General features: G+C 43.7%; 1 protein-coding gene across 1 annotated transcript; it reads right to left on the bottom strand.

The window, feature by feature from the left end:
• Window positions 1–3,841: 3,841 nt before the first annotated feature.
• On the bottom strand, window positions 3,842–4,786 carry LOC122929184 (olfactory receptor 1468-like). Its single transcript, XM_044282691.1, has one exon. It carries the CDS (start codon window positions 4,784–4,786, stop codon window positions 3,842–3,844), a length of 945 nt encoding a protein of 314 aa, XP_044138626.1.
• Window positions 4,787–10,547: the final 5,761 nt, after the last annotated feature.

The following is a 10,547-nucleotide window of genomic DNA, read 5'->3' as shown; positions in this document are numbered from 1 at the left end:
AAAAATACTTTTCTAGTGTTAAAAACATTGTAAATCAGATATGAGATTATTCCCAAAAACAACAGCAATATTAAATAATAGAGTAAAGGCTGGTAAGAGCTTTCTGCCTACTGTCTTGTGTGCGTTTAAATACGCAGAAAAATATCTCTAGTGTGAAAAACACACAGCAATATAACGGTGAAGGAAAGGTGACGATTTCTGCTTACTATCTTGTGTGTGTTTAAAAAAAATGGCGTTAAGGCCATAAATTGCTTCTGCTATAATGTAACACATTTAATAACATTAAAGAGATATAATGCACTGAAAAAAAATGTGCAATTGCTCAGTGTTTGTAGCAGACCTCTATTGAGGTGCTGTGCTAGCAATATGCCTATGTAGAAACATTAAGTTTTGGGGGGGGGGGGGGACTGTCTCTCTGTTCAAATAAAATATTCTTGGAGTTTTTGAGGTTCTGCAGCAGCTATATTCTAATCACAGTCTTTTTACTACACTGTTCTTGTTACATTAGAATTCGGAGAACACTATGGAGAACCCCTAAGCATTGTGAGGAGTCTTATAGGTCAGGCAATTCTCTTCTGGAAATCTGTGAAATTGGGAGTTCATAACAAGCTCTGCCTTGTCCATGTTCCCACCGAAGCGAATATGAAAAGCTTTGGGTTAACTTGTGAAACTCGTAACAAACTTGGTTTGTTGCAAATTGAGTCTCTCATCCTAAGTGTACAGTATATCTATTATAAAGTCTAGAAGCTTTGCAGCAGTTTTTTTGAAGGAAAAAGAGCTGGTTCAGGCAAAGAAGGAAAAAGGTCTTTGTGTAGGTAGTGCAAGACACGAACACCTCCAGCATCTGCCCTCACACAGTCCCAGAACACTAACTACACCTATGCTCCCCCTACTCATAAAACCTGACTCAATCACACAGCTTCACACCTGGCACACAGACTAAAATCATCAGAAACCCTGATTTGCTGTGGGTCTGCCTGCAAAGGACAGTGAGCGAACCCACTTGCCAGGACCTCTCCCTGCTCCTCCCTCCTTGCCCTTTTTCCATCACTAATGTAAAAGTAAAATGGAAGGCACCGTTTTTTTGTGATTCCTCAGAAGCGAATCATCAGATCTTAGGATTTTTTATTTGGAAATTGTATGAAAATTATGATAAGTTTGGTTAGAATCAATTTGCTCATCTCTATTCATGTGTATTTGCTGGAATGCTCTGAGGGTGAATTAAAGGTCAGCCAATTTGTTCCAGATTATGTTTTGACTGTCCTAATGATCTGAATAAGCGCTCATTCACACGGCCGTATGAATGGATCCACACTGCAATTTTGCGAAAGGTCTGTGGATCCATTCATTTCTATGGGCCCTCAAAAGATGCATACTGTCCGCATCCGTTATTCCGTAAAGCGGCTCCACAGAAAAGATAGAACATGTCCTATTCTTGTCCGCAATCGCGGACAAGAATAGGCATTTTCTATTATGGTTGCGGCTATGTGCGACCATCTGAATGGGCCCGAAGACTTGCAGAAATCCATGTGCTGGCAGCCCAAAAAAATCCCATTCAAAAGCAGAGCAATGATTTTATTTGCAGAGGCATCTATGCCTCATAATGTCCAAGAAATTGCAAACTTCAAACATCGGCATAGACAAATTTGTTGAATACATTTGCTAAAATTTGCTCCCCACATATAGATTTATCATAGGATTAGTTATAACATTCTTTTTACACACAATAGCATCAAGGCGACATGCAATTAAAAATATTAATGTATTATTTAAAAATGTGAAACAATTCCTAAGATTCAAATTCTTATTTTTGTTTGAATAAAATCTTCAATTTTAAAAGTTAAAAAATTCCTCTTCCACAGTTGAAGTTTTGATAATAATTAAAAAACTAAGGGTTAAATGTATGTTTCGTGGACAAAAGAAACAAACCTATTAACTCATTTTCAAAAATGTTACTAAAATGTACATCTTCTTGATGTTTATTCTATTTCGACATTACTATAAATTAAGTTACCTGGAATGGGTTTATTTAGCTTTTTTTTCTTTTTGCTAAATTTTTAAAAATCATTTCACAGGTATTGATGTTTCCTTTCTATGTACAGTATTCTTAAGATAATGCAATTAGTCCTCTAATAGTGCCTAAAAGCTGACAGATTATCTAAATTTTCTTTTTATGGTAGTGGCCAGTGTGCAAAGTTGAATATTTTTCTGTGAATAATAATAATGATAATACCAAAAGCAACAATTTTTAGAAAAAAAAAGATGTTTACAATAAAAACTAATTCAAATGACGTCAATTGACACATTCCATAAAACTACATTTAAATACGAATTTAAGAGCTAAATATAATAGCATAGCACATAGTAACATAATGTATAAGGCTGAAAAACAGACCATATGATCATCCAGTTCAGTTTAAACCCTCATGAGGTAAAAACAAATAACTAATTTTAAATCATCTTAGGAAAAAAATAAGTGTCTATTACATTACCAAATTCTCTTAGGATATGGGGGTGTCTGCCATCTGGACCAGGTGATTTGTCTATTACATTATCTAAAGGGGTTGTCTCACTTCAGTAAGTGGGATATATCATATAGAGAAAGTTAATACCAACCACTTAGTAATGTATTGTTATTATCCATATTGCTTTCTTTGCTGGCTTGATTTATTTTTCCATCATATTATACACTGCTTGTTTCCATAAGTATGACCACCCTACAATCCAGCAGCGGTGGCTGTACTTGCACACTGTAGGAAAAAGCAGTAGCCTATGTGCGCTCCCACCATCCCGGTCACCATAGAGGCTGGCGCTTTTTCCTATACTTTGCAAGCGTGACCACAACTGATGGATTGCAGGGTGGTCATAGCCATACAAACGAGCAGTGTATAATGTAATGGAAAAATTAATCAAGCCAGCAAAGGAAGCAATATGAATAATAGCAATACATTACTAAGTGGCTTGTATTAACTTTCTCTATATGATAAATGCTACTTACTAAAGTGAGACAACCACTTTAAATCCCTTAGGATATGGGGTGTTTGCCTTCTGGGCTAGATGATTTATCTATTACATCACTTAAGTCCCTTAGGATAAGGGGGTATTTACCATCTGGAGCTGGTGATTTGTCTATTTTAACCTTTTTAAGGCTTCCTTGCATAGCTTTCCAGTTCAGACAGGCCACATGTAATGGGGAGTTTATATTGACACTCTGCATGTTATCCGACATTAATTTTCCTAAATCCAGCGGGGAAATTTTTAGCAAATTATTTTTTTCCTCATCTCGCTCAACAACCCTTCAAATGATTATTTTTTCAGGTTAGTTTTACTTTCTTTGGCACTGAGCTGCTCTGTTTCCAGTTTAGCTGTTTTTCCGAATTCTGTTTTTCCTAATAGTTTTAGTGCTTCTAAACTACTAGAAATTAAAATTGCTCTCTGTTACTTATTGCACCTTTTGCATTTTTATTTTTCTGTTCCTGACCCTTTGATCCCTATAAGATATGTACCTCTCACAAAAAAATGTATGCTTTTAAAATCATCTATAATTATCTGCACTATTTTTGAGGACATTGTCCCCTTGAATAAGGTTAAGGACATCTCTAAGCTGATAACAAAAAATAAAACTGGTGAGAATACATATAAATGTGTTGGCCCTGATGTACACTTACCACGCCCCTTTTTTTTTTCTCTTTGGAAAAGTGGAGAAGTGGTGGGAGGTCAAAAAGTCACAAATTTTGCAACACATATTTTGTGTGACTACATTTACTACTTCATTTTGCCACTATTGTGGTGCAAAAGCCACAATAAATATTCCCCAAAATCCTTAAGTATGTTTGTTTTTTTATTTTCCCATCTTTTCCAACCACAGTTTCAGATATTTAATGCCAGAAGACTGAATCTCTTTGTTCCTTAGACTGTATATAATGGGGTTTAGAAGGGGGGTCAGGACTATGTAGACAAGGGAAATAAACTTGTTAGCAGTCGATGAGTGTCCTCTGTAAGGGACCAGGTATATTATCAGCATAGAGCCATAATATATAGATACAACGACCAAGTGAGAGGCACAAGTGGAGAAAGTCTTTTGTCGGCCTGAGGTGGAAGAAATTCCCAAAATAGTCATAAAAATACGGACATATGATATGATTATAAGCACAAAAGGCAACAGAACTATAGGAATAGTGATGGCACCCACATTAAGACTCACAGCAGTTGTGTCTGAGCAAGAAAGGTCTAAAAGAGGGGCAGCATCACAAAAGAAATGGTTAATAACATTTGGCCCACAGAAGTCTAAGTTACATAATAAGACTAGTGTTATAAGTACTAACATAAAGCTGGGCACCCAGGATGAGATGATCAGGCTGTATCTAAGCTTGACACCCATCATTGAGATATAATGTAGAGGTTTACAGATGGCCAAGTACCTGTCATAGGACATGGCTGAGAGCAAAAAACATTCAGCACTGACTGATACCCCATAAAGGTAAAACTGGGCTAAACATCCAACATAAGGAATTGTGCTCCCTCCTCTTATAATAACATCCAGCATCTTAGGAACAATATTTGTCACAAGTACAATGTCTGTCAGCGCCAAATGTCCAAGGAAGAAGTACATTGGAGAATGGAGATGTTGGCTTGTGGACACCAATAAAATGATCAAGATATTTTCACATAGAGTCATTGAATACATGAGGAGAAGAATGCAGAAGAAAGGCATCTTGTAATTATTCAGAGACAGTATTCCCACTATAAGAAACTCAGTGACCGTGGTAGAGTTGACTTCATGCATCTCTATCTCTAAATGTTTTATTTTTAAACTGTGTGATAGATGGTTTGTGAAATTTTTTTAGCATTGATCATTTTTGTTTTTTTGTATTTATCTTCGTGTAGTGTCAATGTTGTCTCCACCAGCTTCCACTGCAGAATTGGTTATCAGCATCTCAAGCTAAAATCCAGTAGATATTTTCTGATATATAGCATACACTGGCTTCTTCTGAAAATAAAAAAAGACTTAGAAAATCACATCCTGTATATAGGTAAAGCTGGAACCTCTAGGGAATAGATAATTAAAGAAACCAATGCAAGAAATCCTTACAACATCAACCCTTAAGGTATTGAAAATTAAAGAGGGAAAACTAAGTCTAATGGGTGATATCATGATGCTTGTTAAAGAGTCTCATGGTTGGTGTTAATGATAAATGAGAAGAGCATGCGCTCAACCTAAATATAATAAAGATGTTTTTAACATTTTTAGCAGACAGTAATGTTGGTGAACAATAGTCATTTATAATTATCTCTACATAGATGGTATAAGTGATTCCAAGCCTAGCAAACTCCATTCTGTGTGCTCCTTTAAATATACCCACATTTTTATTTTATTTTATTTTCAGTTTTGACTCACAACAATGCTATCATGCTCTGAGGTCAGGAAAACCTCTGAATGTACCACAAGCGTACACAGAAGAGACAAGATCCAGAGCAAACCAAAAGTACCAGACACAAACAATCAGAATTAAACCAGGCCCGGAAGGAACCTCAACTAAGAAGGACAGACTGTTTCATAGCTAAGCAAGCTGTACAGATCAGACGGATCAGTGGCAGAAGTGCACTTCTTGTTTTCCGGCATAGAGTTCCGTTGTCGGGGCTCTATGCCGGAAGAATTCTGATCAGTTTTATCCTAATGCATTCTGAATGGAGTGAAATCCGTTCAGGATGCATCAGGATGTCTTCAGTTCCGGACCGGAACGTTTTTTGGCCGGAGAAAATACCGCAGCATGCTGCGCTTTTTGCTCCGGCCAAAAATCCTGAAGACTTGCCGCAAGGCTGGATCCGGAATAAATGCCCATTGAAAGGCATTGATCCGGATCCGGCCTTAAGCTAAACGTCGTTTCGGCGCATTGCCGGATCCGACGTTTAGCTTTTTCTGAATGGTTACCATGGCTGCCGGGACGCTAAAGTCCTGGCAGCCATGGTAAAGTGTAGTGGGGAGCGGGGGAGCAGTATACTTACCGTCCGTGCGGCTCCCGGGGCGCTCCAGAGTGACGTCAGGGCGCCCCAGGCGCATAGGATCACGTGATCGCATGGCACGTCATCCATGCGCATGTGGGGCTCTGACGTCATTCTGGAGCGCCCCGCTCCCCGCTCCTACTATGGCAACCAGGACTTTAATAGCGTCCTGGCTGCCATAGTAACACTGAAAGCATTTTGAAGACGGATCCGTCTTCAAATGCTTTCAGTTCACTTGAGTTTTTCCGTATCCGGCGTGTAATTCCGGCAAGTGGAGTACACGCCGGATCCGGACAACGCAAGTGTGAAAGAGGCCTTAGGTATCACCGCATCCGTAACAACCTGCTTTATAAAAATACCACATGACCTAACCCCTCAGGTGCAAACCGTTATCTCATTCAGCAAAAATGATACCCTACCTAAGACAATCAATGTTTCAAAACTGATATTATAGTGTAAAACTTAAATAAATAAAAAGTATACATATTAGGTATTGCCGTGTCCGTAACAACCTACTTTATAAAAATATCAAATGAACTAACCCCTCAGGTGGACACCGTAAAGAATAAAAAATAAAAACTGTGTTAAAAAAACATTTTTGTCACCTTACATCACATAAAGTGTAATACCAAGAGATCAAAAAGTTATACATACCCCAAAAGAGTACCAATCGAACCGTCATTTCAGCCCACAAAAAATGAGACCCTACCGTAGATAATTGCCAGTGAGGAAAATGATTATTATTTACTGGCAGCCCTGATTGTCATTTGATTCACCTTTTGGCATGTACATCAGTGTGCATGCAAAATAAGTATCCATTGATTGTCAGCTAGCAAGGAAGAAAGCCACAGGGATCCAGGCTTCAAGGAGGCCCCAGGTGGAGAATGTCACACCTCAATCATCCAGTTTGGAGGCAAGCTAAATCCTGCAGGAAAACCCCCCAGCAGGAGGTATCAGCCCTTGCCAGGATCAATGCTTCATAAGGAATTATAAATCGCCCAGCCATCGCAGGCGCAAACCAGATACATATTTGTGTCCCGGTGGCCAGCAATGACACAATGGGAGGATTTCAGGGAAGGGAGATATCCATATCTCTCCACAGAAACCAAATAACGGTACCATGTTTGACTCTAGTTGTAGCCAGAACCCAGGCAGATCAATTGGGCCAGGAACCATCTTCCTGCGACATTCTGGTCTGGGGCTATGAGCCCTATGGGTCATTTGCTCCCAGCACCAGAGAAGGAGGGGTGGACCCTACCCATAAACTGGGAGGGGAGTGGCCGGCTACAGGTCATAAGCCCATTCAAGCCAGAGGGTGGTATCTTTTCTGAAGGGGGTCACATCGTCCCGAGGACCCGACAGGGGACGTGGCAGTCTCGTCTATTTTTGTCACATCCAGTCAGGATTTTCAGGCAGCGTTAGTGGCTCATGCTAGCCTGAACGCTCTCAAGGAGCAAGCGGAACAGCCCCCCTCGGACTCCTAACCTAGAGCGAATGGTCTGAGACCAAGGTCGGCTGTACCGGGTCACGGTCCAGCAGGGCTCACGGGAGGCGTGGCCTAGGGGACCGACAGCTAGTGGTACCCTATAAGTTCAGGACGGAGTTGTTGCAGGTTGCACATAAGATTTCGATGGCTGGACACCTAGGGATAGCCAGATTAGCCCAGCATTTCTACTGGCCAAAGATGGGGGCTGCCCATAATTGAACAGCCTTTCAGGTGGGTTGCTGTGATCTAATTGGACTGCTGTCCTGATCCCAGCAGCTCCGGGAAACACTTCATTTTGACGGTAGTAGACTATGGCACCAGGTACCCGGAGGCGGTAGCCTTGCCATCCATTCGGGCCGACAAGGTGGCCACTGCCTTGCTGGAGATTTTCTCTAGAGTGGGCGTTCCCCAGGAAATGCTCACCGACCGGGGAACCCAGTTTATGTCGCAATTGATGGAGTCCCTTTGTAGGCAAACACAAGTGCAACATCTGGTGACCAGCCCGTACCACCCACAGACCAACGACCTGTGTGAACCATTTAATGGCACCTTAAAGCTTTTGCTTAAGATGTTGGTCAACTCCAACGGGCGTGACTGGGATAGGTACATCCCACATCTACTGTTTGCCTACCAAGAGGACTCATAGGCCCCCACAGGGTTCTCCCCCTTTGAGCTCCTGTACGGGTGACGTGTGCGGGGTCCCTGGCTCTGATGAAATAGGCCTGGGAGGGAGATGTAGCCTCCACTCGAGTGTCGGACATTGAGTATGTCATGCGCTTCCGGAACAAGATGCAGGCCTTGTCACAGCTGGTGCACGATAATATGGAGTGGGACCAGGCCGACCAGAAGCGATGGTATGACCGGAACGCTTTTACAAGGACCTACCAGGTCGGTCAAAAGGTATGGGTTCTGGTCCCCATACCTCAGGACAAGCTTCAGGCAGCCTGGGAAGGCCCATACCTTGTGCATCAGTGCCTCAATGCCGTGACGTACTTGGTCACCCTGGACCACGCCCGAGGAAGGCAGAAGTCCTTCTACATGAACATGATTAAGGCCCATCATGAGAGGGAGGCAGGCGCCATCCCTGTCTGCAACCTCCCAAAGAGGGGGAGGAGGAAACCCTCCTGGACATGCTTGCCCAGGTAAAGGCGGGTGGGTCCATCGAGGATATGGAGGTGGGCCAACAGCTCTTGAAGGATCAACGGTCCCAGCTCTGGGCCACCCTTCACCCCTTCTGGGAGTTGTTCGGCAACAAGCCTGGAAGGACGGAGTTGGCCATCTATCACGTGGACACTAGGGATCAGCCCACAATCTGGCGTTCAGCATATCGGGTTTTCTTGGAGGTGCAGCAGCAGGAGATTGATGAGATGCTGAAGCTGAGGGTAATCCAGGCATCCAACAGCGCTTGGGCTTCACCTGCAGTCCTCGTCCCAAAGAAGGACCGGACCACCTGGTTCTGCGTGGACTACAGGGGAATCAATGCTATATCGGTCACCTATGCGTACCCTATACCACGCATCGATGACCTGTTCGATCAGTTGGTTAAGGCTGTCAGATTCCCCTGACCCAGGAGGCGCGGAACGCTCTGCCTTTATCACCCCCTTTGGATTGTACGAATCCATGGTGATGCCATTCTGCATGAAGAATGTCCCTGCCACCTTTCAGCGGATGGTCAAAACGCTGCTTAAGGGACTTGAAGAGTACGTGGCCGCGTACCTGGATGAAATTGCCGTCTTTCAGTCCCACACAGGAGGATCACCTACAGCTGGGGCGGATCCACCAGGCAGGCTTGACCATCAAGCCAGAAAAGTGCCAGCTGGGCATGAGTGAGGTCCACTACCTGGGGCACCGGGTAGGCGTGGAGACCCTTAAGCCAGAGCCCGGGAAAGTGAATGCTATTGCATCCTGGCCCACCCCCAGTACCAAGAAACAGGTGATGTCTTTCCTTGGCACCGCCGGGTACTATAGGAGGTTCGTCCCCCACTATAGTAGCCTGGCGAAGCCCTTGACGGACCTCACCAAGAAGAAGCTGGACGATTGGACAAACGACTGCGAGACAGACTTCTGGGCGCTGAAGGCCACCCTCTTGAGCTTCATCGGCCGTTTATAGTACAGACCGATTTTGGCCTTGGTGCCTTACTCCCCCACCCTGTTCTGTAACTGAGTCGGAAGCTCCTGCCGAGGGAGGATGGCGTACTCCAAAATGGAGGAGTGCTTCGCAATTGTCTGGGCACTGCATCGGTTGCATCCGTATTTATAATGGCGCCGCTTCACTGTGGAGACCGATCACAACCCCCTCAGCTGGTTAAACACCGTATCTGGGACGAATGGGAGGCTGCTACACTGGAGCCCAGCTCTCCAGCAGTATCACTTGACCATTCACCACAAAAAGGACCGTGACCAAGGGAACGCCGATGGGCTATCCTGGCAAGGAGAGGATGCAGATGGGCGCACGGGGGAACACAGGAATCTGCTGCCATCTGGTGCCCTCTAAAAGGGGAGGTGTGAGGAAAATGGATTATTATTTACTGGCAGCCCTGACTGTCATTTGATTCACCTTTTGGCATGTACATCAGTGTACATGCAAAATAAGTTCCCACCGTCCAGCCATCTGATTGTCAGCTAGTAAGGAAGAAAGCCACAGGGGTCCAGGCTTCAAGGAGGCCCCAGGTGGAGAATGTCACACCTCAATCAGCCAGTTTGGAGGCAAACTAAATTCTGCAGGAAAAAACCCCAGCAGGAGGTATCAGCCCTTGCCAGGATCAATGCTACCTCCCAGACATGTTGGCACCTACATTTCATAAGGAATTATGAATCGCCCAGTCTTCGCAGGTGCAAACTGGATACATATTTGTGTCCCGGTGCCCACGGTGTACGTGCCTGTGGTATTTTTTTGATGGGGGGGTGTCAGGGAAGGAAGATATCCACACAGAAACCAAATAACAGTGCCGTGTTTGGAGTCTAGTTGTAGCAGGAACCCAGGCGGATAAATTGGGCACGGAACCATCTTCCTGCGACATTCTGGTCTGGGGCTATGAGCCCTATAGTTCATTTGCTC

This window comes from Bufo gargarizans, chromosome 2 (genome assembly GCF_014858855.1).
Source record: "Bufo gargarizans isolate SCDJY-AF-19 chromosome 2, ASM1485885v1, whole genome shotgun sequence".
NCBI classification, from domain to species: domain Eukaryota; kingdom Metazoa; phylum Chordata; class Amphibia; order Anura; family Bufonidae; genus Bufo; species Bufo gargarizans.
Note: the sequence above shows the minus strand (reverse complement) of the source record. Positions and strands in the feature narration are given on the sequence as shown.

Bases quoted from the DNA above. Each gene is read 5' to 3' on its own strand.
- LOC122929184 (XM_044282691.1), bottom strand. From the start codon at position 4,786: ATGCATGAAGTCAACTCTACCACGGTCACTGAGTTTCTTATAGTGGGA.